General features: G+C 36.1%; 2 protein-coding genes across 4 annotated transcripts; both read left to right on the forward strand.

Moving 5' to 3' along the window:
• Positions 1-2604: 2604 nt before the first annotated feature.
• On the forward strand, positions 2605-7779 carry LOC114361080 (uncharacterized). The gene is given in 2 exon segments (XM_028316008.1): positions 2605-3534; positions 6474-7779. Coding segments are annotated over 2 exon segments (2022 nt in total). The 5' UTR covers positions 2605-2721; the 3' UTR covers positions 7683-7779.
• LOC114361144 (leucine-rich repeat-containing protein 15-like) lies at positions 5640-10658 on the forward strand. Of its 3 annotated transcripts, none has more exons than XM_028316113.1 (2): positions 5640-5710; positions 9002-10658. In XM_028316113.1, exon 2 carries the CDS (start codon positions 9018-9020, stop codon positions 10287-10289), a length of 1272 nt encoding a protein of 423 aa, XP_028171914.1. In that variant the 5' UTR covers positions 5640-5710; positions 9002-9017; the 3' UTR covers positions 10290-10658. The 3 variants fall into 3 exon arrangements, with proteins under 3 accessions (XP_028171914.1, XP_028171904.1, XP_028171921.1); XM_028316103.1 differs by lacking the exon at positions 5640-5710 and adding an exon at positions 7886-8090; XM_028316120.1 differs by lacking the exon at positions 5640-5710 and adding an exon at positions 8158-8257.
• The last annotated feature ends 2773 nt before the right edge of the window (positions 10659-13431 follow it).

Consider the following 13431-nt stretch of genomic DNA (forward strand, 5'->3'; position numbering starts at 1 on the left):
TAGTTTGTGATGCTTTCGTCAAGGACCCACTGGTTTTTATACAGCTATTTCAAATTCAGTACGTACGATGAAGTTCCGGCACGTATTGTCGTCAGCTGTACGGCCGTTGGCTGCAGTTACGATGTTTTGATATCAGCAGGATCTAAGTGTAAGGGAAAGCTATTTGATTCGGATCCTCTTTGAGTGCTGGAGTGAAGAATGGCGTATGTTCTAATAGCGCCGTTAGTTTTGTTGACGTTTTAGAATGTGTTGGAACTGAGCGCCTTTTCTGTTGTTTGTGACACCGTACCCTGATTCGGAGAGGTATGATCCAGTTGTTCTGTCCCTTACTTGTGTATAGGTGTCGGGTTAGGTGTGAAAGGGACGGCCTGTGCTGAGCGGTGAGGTGATTTATATGGAGGAGCAGGCGCGGCGCACGCGCCTCTCGCATACATAATCTTCATTACAGAGCTATCATTGAACTTGTCACTCCAGAGATAATGCGATAAAGACCGTGACATTGTTTCTCTCAATTAATTTCTAATGTCACTGATGTTGCTTTGCAATTTTATTAGATGGTAACTACCACTTGCATGAAAGAATTTAGAAAGATTTAACAAAAACGATGAATGCCTCTAATTTAAGGCGCTCTAAAGGTCAACATATGGTCAGATTCATCATTTCAGCCACAGGACATCAACTGCTGAACATAAGCATAATATCCATATTGACTGGATAGTGGTCAGATTATTTTATGTTTAANACTAGCTGACCCGGCGAACTTTGTTCCGCCTTAATGGCAATAAATAACGGGATAAAAAGTATCCTATGTCCTTCTCCTGGCTCTAAACTACCTCCCTGACAATTTTCAGCTAAATCGGTTCAGCCGTTCTTGAGTTATAAGTGGAGTAACTAACACGACTTTCTTTTATAATATAGATTGTTCTTTAGAATTTAAATTTCATTAAAGTTCTGCGTGGTCTGTTTAAATATTTTGTCTATACTTCTTTAGTAAGTAAATATTAAAGCAAACCTCAGCCAACCAGGTATTAATTTCTTAATTGACACAAATAACTTGGTTAAATAGTTAACGGGCGATTTCCTATTATTATTGATCCAGCGCCGGGGATCCGTATTGCATACAAAATAAGTTAACCATTCCTGTCCGAATGGTTCCGCGAACGGTGAAAGTGATTTTAAATTCGTGTTACATTTTAAAAATCTTCTAGGTGTGGCTGGCCTAGTGTAGGTCAACGAAACTATTCCCACCTCTTGTTCCCACCGCTGCAACTCCTGTGTAGCCAGGATCTACAGCTTGAACGCCAATAAAAACCCAACCAGTGAAGGTCAAGTTTGTCCCGGGGGAAAGTTAAACTGTCATTGGATACGTAACGAAATTAATCAGATGAACGTAAGAGGAGTTTTTAGAAGTTAATGGTTCGACTTGCCTCCAGTGCAAAACTGATGACAGGTGACTAAACAAAGGATTAAGTAACCAAGTGTAAGCTATCAGCTAAAGATCCTATAAATGACTCCCCAGCGTGGGGATTGTAGACCAAGTCCTCTGTTTGCCTCCGGTAATTTAATGATTGTCATGCTCTTGCAGTAGAGACTTGATGAAGAAATTCTTCCAGAAATTGCAAATTCATGAGCTATGTTACGTATTTTTTAAAGGGAAAAATTCAACTAACTGACAAACAACAATAATTATGTTTTTACAAGTTTTATTTGTATTTTAAATAAGTCTCTGCCCACACAAGCATATTACAAAGGTTATGTTTGCCCTCGCGACGGTTATGCGCAACGCCGCATTATATTATAGTAAGTAAGTTTATGTACCTATCGTAAAAGCCTACTTGACTCTATGCAGTATACTATCTACCAATGTCTATAACATAGGATAGAGTCAACTGCTTTTTTACTTAGGTCCTAGAATGAAACTCAAAACTCGAACTAGATGGAATGTAGGTACCTACTTATTAGGTCGATACAACTCACATGAAGTTCTTGAACCACATTATGCACTTAAATTAATCAGAAAAGAAAAGATGATTTTCCTAAGTTGACTCAACTGAGAATCGTACTCAAGCTTTTATAGAGATTCCCACATCACGCTAATACCTACTTACGTCATGAAGCCATCAGTGATCTAAGTAAATAAATTAATTTATTTATGAATATGAAAAAATAAGTATAATTTAAATTATTAGTTATTAGGTAGGTAGTCGTGTTATTAATGTATTTGTAGTACCTAACAAAGAACGCAAGGGATCTATGTAGTTAAAATAAAATAATCAATTATTTTATCCTTAAATGCCCAAGGTCCATTGTTGGTTATTGGCTAGAAGTATGTGTATTTTATTATGCCTATTAAGTAACAAATTACAAACTAAATACATAAGTTATTATTATCAACGATCATCCGTTACTCCGAGATACAATGAATGTTTCATTTGATCAGACGTAACATTGTTAATTATTCTCAGCGAGTCAACGTCAACAAAATTCAATGCAAACTGCAGTCGGTCGGAGGCGCTAATTATTTAATTAATTCATCGCCACGCCTAGGAAGCGCTGGCGCGCCAAAAGTATGGAGCGAAACCCACACTTGGCCGCTGAGGACGCTTGCCACTGCGACGCGAGCCAGTCTACCTCCGACAACGCACGGGGCAGCTCTAATTGCGTCCACAAAATCAGTTCAGTGACCCATTTTCCACCACCACATCCGCCCCACTTAAAAAGATGTCCCGTCTCGCAGTCACCAACTTCAACAAACGCACCGGCAGCCCTTTCAAGAGCAAGGAATCCTCCCCCGAAACCACGAAAGTCGTGCACGAAGAAACACTACAAAAATCACCCTTCGAAAAACAGAAGGAGAAGCAAAACGACCTGATTCAGAAAGTCAACAAGAAAACAGCTGAGTACAAGTCAAATCAACCAAGTTCGGGCGTGTTTACAGAGGTCGTGACTCATGGAGCGTTTACTACAAAGTCTGCTAAAGAAAAATCACCACCTGTTGAAAGTGTTAGTCAAGCAAAAACTACAAATGGATCCAACGGTACGAAATCACTTCTAGGCTTTCCTTCATCAGCAAATGATCTAGCCCTTGACGCGAAAACTGACCTCGAGTCGGATCCGAACATTTCGAAAGAAGTTAAAGAAAAAGTGATTGAAAAACTTTTCAAACTCGTTTCGATGGTTCAGCACACTTATGAATCTAAAGTGAGGATAATGACAGAATTTGAAAAATACAAGGACACGCACATGAGAAATGAATTGAGACGCGAAAAGGAACATTCGGAACAACTTTACAAAATTAATATGAATTTTCAAAATGAGGTTGTCCAAGCCATACAACGACTTAAAAGTGAGCTGGACATAAGTAGGAACGTGACGGATAATGTGGAATAAAATAATATTGATGTGTCTAAGCATACTTCAGTAGATTTCAATACGGATGACTCGCTGGAGTCTGACAAGAAAAATAGTGATGACGAAGTTAATGATAATAGAAATGAGCAATCGCAAAAGAATGAATCGCAGGTTGAAAAGGTCGTTAATGATTAATATTTTAAATTATTAAAAAAAGTTGCAGTACTAAATTAAATGTTGGCTTTTTGTTGGAAGTTTTATTTCATTCTTTATACGATTGGTGATTTGATAGTTATCTTCTGTTTCCAAAATCATACAAGCCTTAAGGCATAAGTCATAGATTTACAGGTATCCTCTGGGAAAATTGTCCAGTAGATCACAACATCTCATCCCTCGAGTGATTGTACAGACGTTGGCACGGCAAGCTTAACACTCAGGCATCTTAAGCAGTGATAATAACATAATAAGTGCTATTTTCGAACAAAACTGTACAGTTTGATGTGTTATCAACTATTCATAGCAATCCCATTGAATAAAATAACTAAATGTTTTTAAGAAGGTACATACAAAATGCGTCGTAATTTTTCTTTTAAAAGATTTTTTCTTGTTGTGTGTGACACATGATTTAGCCATACGGACTAATTCAAAGGCTTTATTGGTCAAGGCTCTTAATTGCATACGAGTATCTATTATTGACTTTGACGCGTGAATCTGTAGGCGTCTGTAGGAGGCAGAATGTTAGGAATTCCGTTTGCCTTGTTAAGTTTAATGCCAGTTTAAATATTTGTCTTAATCTAAGAGAAATGATGTCATTAGCGAGCCACATTAAAGTGCAGGTACAAGGTCGAGTAATGTTAGGCTTAGTTATACTTATCAGCGTTACGTCAGTGTTTCTGTATTTGTATTGTATTTTGGAATTAATGATTTTTTGCTTAAAAGATGACGACGTCATTGTTTCTGTGTATTCTGTAATAATTAATGATTTTTGCATAAAAGATGACGATTTTAAAACCTTATTTTTGCTATTAGGTACTTATATTATACAGAAATGAGGGATACGACAGTAAATGGAAACATAGGCTGTTACAAAATATGATCACCAGTTTTTAATATGAGCATTTATTCATTTTATCGCAATGAAGTGAACTTATCCTTTTATAAGTGTTATGAATAAGTTATGAATAGTATTTATTTGGCTTCATGACAAAGCTTGCCAAGAGGAAAACCCAACGAATAAAGTCTACGAATTGGTTTTATTTCAGCACTGATAGAAGCGTCATAGGTAAATTCAATTGAATTTTGTTTCGTTGGTTAGTTCGTTTCAGCCGAAAGACGTCCACTGCTGGACAAAGGCCTCCCCCAAGGATTTCCAAAAAGACCGGTCCTGCGCCGCTCGCATCCAGGCACCTCCTGCGACCTTCACCAGATCGTCGGTCCACCTAGAGGGAGGCCTGCCCACGCTACGTCTTCCGGCTCGTGGTCGCCATTCAAAAACTTTCCTGCCCCAGCGGTCATCAGCTCTACGAGCTATGTGCCCAGCCCACTGATACTTGATTTTAGCGATTCTGCGGGCTATGTTTTTGAATTTAGTTTAACTTCATCTATTTATGTAAAAGACTGACCGCAGTAATCAAAATAAATCTAAGACCAAGCAAATCAAATCGAAAGTCATAATTAATCATAAATGTACAAAAGTTATGAAAGATCGTATTTAATCAATATATGAAGCTCTCAAAACTCCATTACCTAACCTCATCGACCTTTAGAGATCCAAGGAACGCTGGTTAGAATCCCGGCGCCGCCCCTAGACAGCTAATTTTTTTGTGTTAAAGCATAATGTGCTACTGGTGCTACCTTGTGCTACCTTCGTACGCGTAGATCTCGTTTTACTCCCTTAGGGGTTGAATTTTGCAAAATTCCGTCTTAGTGAGCAGTGAGCACCTACGTTCTAAAAGGAACCCCCATGCAAAATTTGTGACTCCTAGCACTTGTAGTTCCTAAGATTTCTTGATGAGTGAGACAGTCAAGAAGCAGGCTAATTCAAATGCATTTGTCGATCGTAGAAATCGCCTGTCAAATATTTTTTAGTAATCAATTTTGAATTGATTAAGTGTGCTTTTGCTTTTACGAGTATGTAAGTAAAGTACATGTTATAGAATTTGTACAATATTAATTACTTATTATATTATAATATAATTATTTTAAAAAATATATCGAATGCAGTTCTCGACTGGATCAACCATCGCGATGTTTACTCAGTGACTAATATCACTATCGGTGGAGGGACCTGACTGTTATAGGTTCAAGGCACATTATCCGCGCGACCGTTGACGACGCCTGTTGTATCGGGAACGAACAAGTAAGTTATTTTTAAACTTTTTAAACCTTGCAGCTTTTATTCGGCCAGTGAAATGTACGGACAGGACATCGTATAGGTGTACAAGTTTGTTGCAAAATATACCGTACTAGCGGCCGCCCGCGACTTCGTACGCGTGAATCCCGTTTTTCCCGCTAATTCCCGTTCCCGTGGGAATTTCGGGAATTCCTTTCTTAGTGCACCTCTACGGTACCTAAGCTACGTCCCTTCCAAATTTCAAGTGCCTACGCTTAGCAGTTTAGGCTGTGCGTTGATCTGTCAGTCAGTCAGTCAGTTTCTCCTTTTATATATTTAGATTACAAGGAGATAAGATACCACCGTGTGTGGCTTGATGTGCTATAGTTTTTCTTTATAAACCTTTGTCTCCCTTAAGATATTTTAGATAAAGTTATCTAGAGATAATTTTTGATCCAGATAAAATAATCCTACCTACTTACCGGTTTTTGAAACGGGAATACGCGAAAACGTCTTTTATTGGCAGATCGATATTCACGCGGGCAAAGTCACAAAAACATTTCCTCCTGAGAGATTCTAAATTGTGAGACTAAGCTTGGATTCAACCAAACAAGAGTAAGTAAATATTAATATCAGAATAAATCGTCAGTCTTGACATATTTCCCATACTGAAACTGTCAATGTGCCAGTTATATCAGGAGTTATTATCGGATAAAAATTTGGTCGAATAGGGCCTAAGTAATTAAAAGATATAAATAACAGATAATAATAACTCTTTTTTTGTTTTCAGGTAAATAAGATGAAAGGATTGAGGTACTTGGCATTAGCAGGCATATTCCTCAGTGTTAAAGGTACTCCCAGTTGCTCATTTCATAAAGATCATCATTTATTATGTGTATCCGACAATGACACTGATTTTGAGCTGAAAAGAGGGCTAGTTTCTGATAATAATGCTACAGAATCAGTATCCTTGACATTCTGTGGACTATCTTTATTAAAATGTAAAGCATTTTTTGGATTACCCTCATTAAAATCTTTAGATCTTTCTGCAAATAGAATACAAACATTACATCCTTGCATTTTCCAAGGCTTGGACCAACTGACCCACTTGAATCTGTCAAACAATAGATTAGAACAATTTGCCGGCGCTTTGGATGCAGTTGGTGATATTGAAGTTTTACACTTAAATGGAAATAAGCTGAAAACAATTCCACATGAAGCTTTCGACAATTTGTCAAAACTGACTGAACTGAATTTGGCCAATAATGAGTTAAACGGGGCACAGTTAAACCCTCGGATGTTTGAACGCACAAAGCGATTGACACACCTAAATTTGACCAGAAATGATCTATCGGGAGTATCAGAAATGCTATTAAGTGGACTACAGTCACTGCAGGTATTGATTCTCGACCGCTGTTTCTTAACTGAAGTGCCTTCATTTGCGACAAGAGAAAACCTAAAGACAGTGAAGCATTTGTCACTGAATACCAACTTAATAAGTAACCTCAATAGCCCCACGACTTTTGTAAACCTGGACGATTTGGAAATATTGGATTTAAACGGGAATGCCATTGAAAGTGTCCATGAGAATGTATTTGCTCCCCTTAAGAAGGTAAAAACGATATATTTGAGACGTAACAGGCTGATCAATATTCCGGACAAGTTGTTCCAGAATCTGCCGAAGTTGGTAAACGTAGATCTAGGTTTTAATGCCATAGAAAAGATTCAGACGACTCCATTCAAGAATTCTCCGATGAAAAATTTGAATTTGGCTGGGAACAGGCTGTCTTATTTGCCTGAAAACTTTTGCCATCAGCTGATAAACGAAGGAGGTAGACTGACGAAGTTCTTGTTCAGTCACAACCCCTGGCAGTGTGCGTGCTTAAGGGATATTATTGAAGAGGTTAAGGCCTTACAACTCGTGTATAATAGAGACAAATACAGTGGACATAACGCTGTGTGCGTGAGTGGCCCGCAATTTACATGTGTGAGAAACTGAATATCTGATTAGGTTGATAAATTCTCTTGTAAGACTGTAGATGTGTTCATTATAATTGGTTTCATAATAAAGTGACTTAAATCTTCGAATGTGCAATTTATCAATTGTTTTGATTACCCATTTACAAGTGACTATATTTTTATCGCTGTTCGTCAGTGTCTGTGACATCTTATTGTGAAGCCAAACCGGCTTCGAGCGTACAGTGCTTCACCTGTTTTTGTTTAAAACAGTTGGTCGCCTGTTTTTGTTAAAATTTAAAAGTTAATATTTATAGATTGAAAATAGAGAATCAAATAAAATGTGGTACCTACTGGTAAAGTAAAGTGTAGTGTTAATATTCGTAGGTATTTAAGAAAAACAATAAGTTCAAGCACAGATAATAATACTAGTTTCAAGTTTGACATCAAGGTAAGATTCTTTTTTAGTCAATAGGAACCTATTTAAATTCAATATTTATAAGCTTTGATAAACATTTAGTCGTCTATGTTAGTATTAAAGAAAGGTTATGTTTGACATGTAGGGGAATAAAACAAAAGAAAACAGTGTTTGTGACAGTGTATTTATTTATCAAAAGCGTAAGTAGCTCTTTTTTTACAAAAATAGTTACAGGATTTCTTGCATATTCTATAACTCTTTTGGTGAGTGATAATAAAACTGTAACTGAAACACTTTTGGCAAAATATGACGAAATTAATATTAATAAAGTAATAAGAATAAGATTGTGATTGAGATAAATGTACTAGGTAGGCAGCTGTCATAACAAATTTTAATGAAATAATTGATAACCCAGATTGTTTAATGTTTTTTGACCTTATATTAACAGGATGTCCCATTCATTTTAGTAGCTTATAGATAATCTCTCTAGCTCATAACAACTCATTTGATGCAAATTTAATTATCCCGTAAATCATATACTAATATTATGACGTCAGATTTGAACGTCACTAAAATTTGCTATTTTTTATATTTAGCTATTTCTATCATAATTGTCGCAGCGCTAATTCCTATTTATATTTAGAAGTATTAATTTTAAACACCCCGTATTTATGTTTATGATACATTTTGATAATAAAAATTGTAATAAAAGGATCCGATCCATAGAAAAATTGTTATACATAGTTCAACCTGTTGTGAAGTTAGATTGTGTTTTGACAGAAAAATAGCTTACTTTGATGTGTTGTTTGATATTTCATTCTCCGTGGTTTAGGTAAAAGCCAAGGAAGGCAAATTTTGTAAATAGTAAGGCAGCATTTGCAAAATCTCTTTACTATCATTTACAATTATTGACTATAACTTAACAGTATGATTTTGGATTTCAGGTATACGTCGATAACAATGCTGTGCTTGATATTATTCTGCCTACTGACCAGCCTGACGGCAGAATTGCTGGTGGTTGCAGCGATTCCTTCCTGCCAAGCCAGTGCAGACAATCCGAGGGACATCGTATGCACTCCAGGAACCAGCGATTACCTCCTAGAAAGAGGACTTATCTCAGATAACAATAGAACGACAAGAATTACCCTCAGAGCGTGCAGAATCACCGATGTAGATTTTGGGTCATTCTCCGGTCTGCCAGCTCTAGAATACTTGGACTTATCACAGAACAAAATTGTGTACCTCAAACTTGGAGTTTTGGATGAATTCACACAGCTCAAGTTTTTTAACCTCTCCCACAACCAGCTTACAGGTTTCCCTCTTGGAATTTTCGATCAGAAACCTAATATGGAAGTACTAGATTTGAAAGGAAATAAGATAACTGAATTAGAACTAGGGATATTCGATCTTATGAAAAAGTTAAGGCACGTGGATGTATCCAGTAACGCTTTGCTGGGCAAAGAGATAAATTCCTACATTTTTGATCAGAGTACAAAAATAAAAATTATGGACTTTTCGAGAAATGACATGTCAGATTCGAAATCGATTCTACTGGATGCCTTTGAGATGTTAGAGTTTCTCAATTTAGACAGGTGTCTATTAACAGAGGTACCAGCGTTTGCCACGAAACCTAATTTGAAGACGACGAAACATTTGATACTATCTACGAATAAGATAACAAGGCTTGACGATAGAGCTCTTTTTATTAACCTAGAAAACTTAGAAATATTAAATCTTGTCGATAATGCTATAGAACACATCGCCGATAAAGTTTTTATGTCGCTAAAAAAACTGAAATCTGTTTTACTGAGAGGAAATAAACTGACTCAGATCCCAGATTCATTATTTCAGCATCTACCAAAACTAATAAGTGTTGATTTATCACACAACTTAATAGAATTTGTGCCAGTGAATGCATTTAGAGGATCTCCTGTGAAGAATCTCAATTTGTCTGTTAACAGATTTACATATTTGACTGATAATTTCTGCTTGGAGCTTAGAAATTCAGGCGGAGGCATGACAAAATTTTATTTTAACCAGAATCCTTGGCAGTGTGCCTGTCTGAGAGATATTCTCGATGAAGTCAAAAAATTCGGAATAAACTACAACGGCGTTGGATACGACGGAAGAACTCCAGTTTGTGTTATATCGAATGATTTCAACTGTAGAAGGCAACCTGATGCTAATGCTAATTTTGTTGATTTGTATTATGAGTTGATTCGAGGAGAATAAATTATAATGGCTGTGAGTTTGAAGTCATTGTGTTTAGTGCCATCTAGTTTCAAATAAGCGAACAAGGCAGAGTTTGCGTCATTCTTTCGATGGGATCGAGCTTGCGATCAGTTAATTTGGACGACGTTCGCTAGATGGCGCTTCTTCAGCTTTTGGTTACATGCGCCTGCGCACAGGTTTGTGTTCGATCAATACAACAAACTTTGTCAAATGCTAAATATTTATACTAGTTATAAAATTGCTTACAATTGGATAATATTTAAAATGTCACTGGGAAAATCTTGGGTTCAAATCAAAAACCTTCTATTGGAAAAATTATAAGATGTTTATTTCTTTCTATTTATTATCTTTTCTACGGACTTAAAATAGCTCGTGCAAAATATTGTTAACTCTAATAAATTATTTAAAAAAAATCAATCATTTTTATTAATGAGCCCTAAAAACTGGGGAATTATTACAAATTATTAAGTATGAATACCTATATGGAGACAAAAACACAATGTCTCATTCAATTTGGAAGTCTCGCTTGGTATAATCCTCACAACATTATTTATTTTTTTACTTGTTACAGGTCTTTAAATATTTTTTTATTCTGAACAAGAAATAGTAAAAATGCTTAAGTTTTAGTTAATTCTAAGCGGAACGAACTAATTTCGCCAAGTTTGACAGCTGCAATTTCATACCACAATTTATTCCTAATTAAGCGTTTTTAGTCTCATAAAGGAACATGATACCGCACGGCACGCGAGAAAAAAGGGCATAACTCAGAAAAAACACAAAACACGTGCAAGAAATTTATAAAACCAACATCTGCGAAATCGGATTTTTTATGACAATTTCTTTCGAGTGGTGAAATAGTTGGGGGTTCGTTTTTTACGGATCACAATATCGGATATATTCGCTCCACGTATGTGACGTAGGTTCGCTGCTCTACAGAGTGTTTGAAAAAAATTGTATCAACAAGAAAATATGCTACGTCGACTAGGTGTTAAAGAAGTCATTTGGTTAGATTGTACCTATCTCTAATTTTGATATCACCAACGCCTTACATTCGATTCGATTTCTATGAATCACTGTAAAAACTTTTTATATGTATGTTTCCGGTCAGATAAAGAAAGACATAAGTATATACCTGAATCAACCTGATTGACCGGTATCGAGTATTTAGTACGTCTTGAGAATTGTCAAACAGCTATGGTGCTTAAACCATAGTTAATATGACCACAGTACCGAATATTTCAACTCATACCTACTCTGCTACTAGATACAAGCGAAATCATTTAGTTGGTTTAAGCAGCAAAATTAAGACAACTTATTATTTTGTTACTAAAATGTATCAAAAAAGCACGTATGATTCGGATATCACAACTTATTTGTTCTCCGTAAAACAAGGCCTATCAAAATCGGACCCACCTGTACACACAAATTTGATAGCTCAGGTAAGGCGAATATTTTTTCCCAATGATTCCACACTTCCTTAATTATCGGGCTGAAGATCGCTGTTTTTTAACAATTCTTTTCCACAACATTTGGCTAGTTCTGATCCTTATGCTTAGCAAATTGGAGTTTATAAAATTGACTTAATAAAGCAGCTGATACAGATATTGGAACATAAATAATGAATAATGATGTAATATTAATCGTTTGTAATATGAAATGCAGTTTTTTTGAATTCAGAACACAAACTCCGTTAGATAATTTTTCTGATCTAATGACCAGCGCTATTAATTCTGAATTTGAAAAGATAGAAAATAATTTCAGATAAATAACTAAGTGGTTACCTAACATTTTGCAACTAATGCAACGTCCTAATGTAAGAGATAAAATTACTAAGTAAGTATTCAATAAGTAACTAATCATGATTACCTACCTAATTATCATCATCATCATCTCAGCCATAGGACGTCCACTGCTGAACTAGGCCTCCCCCAATGCTTTCCATGCTGCCCGGTTGGTAGCGGCCTGCGTCCAGCGCCTTCCCGCCACCTTTATGATGTCGTCGGTTTGATACCTACCTAATAGTGGCACGCAATGTTGTTACGTTGACAACCTAACCTTAACTAAAATTTGACTTTTAGGTGGCAACCAAGAGCGGAATGATTATTTCTTATTACTGATTAAAGTACAACGCTGCTGCCACTATAATATCGTAATTAAAGTATTAAAAGGGTACTTCTCATTTACACTCAAATTTGATGGTCACACAATTATAGTTCATAAACGGTATAAGTTAGAACAATACCTTTAAAATCAGATGATAAAATATCTATTTAGCTACATACAAAATAAATTTTATCGTAATAGAAGCAAAAATAATACGAAAAAATCACATGAAACGATAAAAAACGGGGTCATTTTTCGCGTTCTCATCGTGTCACACCTTCGGTTGCAATGAAACATTTGGTTACTGCATTCACAATTTTCATTCAATTTGTGTGTAGCATATACTAAAATCATCGTTATTAAATATACTTTCCACACAATAGTCAAAAAAATATCTTCTTATGATTATTTTGAATTGAGAAAACGAAATACGTTGGTCACACGATTTTAGGTACCTAAAATTTTGAGTAATAATACAAGATTGCCGTTAAACCGAACACCAGCAACCAATCACAGCGTTCTATTCGGTTAACGTCAGTCACGCTTCGACCATTGGGGAGGTGAGATAGGTCGATCGTCGCTCTGCGAAAGAAATACGTAGCTTTTTGTGATTGTCCATAGACATACCGTCGCTTGGTTGAACAATATTTTCTACGTCTAAAATTTAAACAATTTCATTGAAACTTTGCTATTGAAAACTTAACATGTTAGACTTATTTGTGTAGTATTCGACTTGAACCATTAAATTCAAATTTAAGGATAATTCATAAAAAACTAAAATTTTCGTCACCTTCGTGGCATCACCTTCGTGGTGTTTTATACACGAAGGTGATTTTAGGCCACGAAAGTGATTTCTTGCTTTGGTTTATTTTAAAATGTAGTGACTGGTGCTTATGTTTTTACAATATATAATAATAATAATTATACGTGCTAAAGTAGAGATGTAAGTACATCAATAAATAAAGAAGGGCCTCGTATTTTTGTTGTCTGTCTGTATGACTGTATGTATGTCTGTATATGTGACTGTGTATCTGTGTGC

Source organism: Ostrinia furnacalis, unplaced genomic scaffold, assembly GCF_004193835.3.
Source record: "Ostrinia furnacalis isolate ACB-3 unplaced genomic scaffold, ASM419383v2 OfSCF0353, whole genome shotgun sequence".
Taxonomy (NCBI): Eukaryota; Metazoa; Arthropoda; class Insecta; order Lepidoptera; family Crambidae; genus Ostrinia; species Ostrinia furnacalis.

Bases quoted from the DNA above. Each gene is read 5' to 3' on its own strand.
- LOC114361144 (XM_028316113.1), top strand. From the start codon at position 9,018: ATGCTGTGCTTGATATTATTCTGCCTACTGACCAGCCTGACGGCAGAA.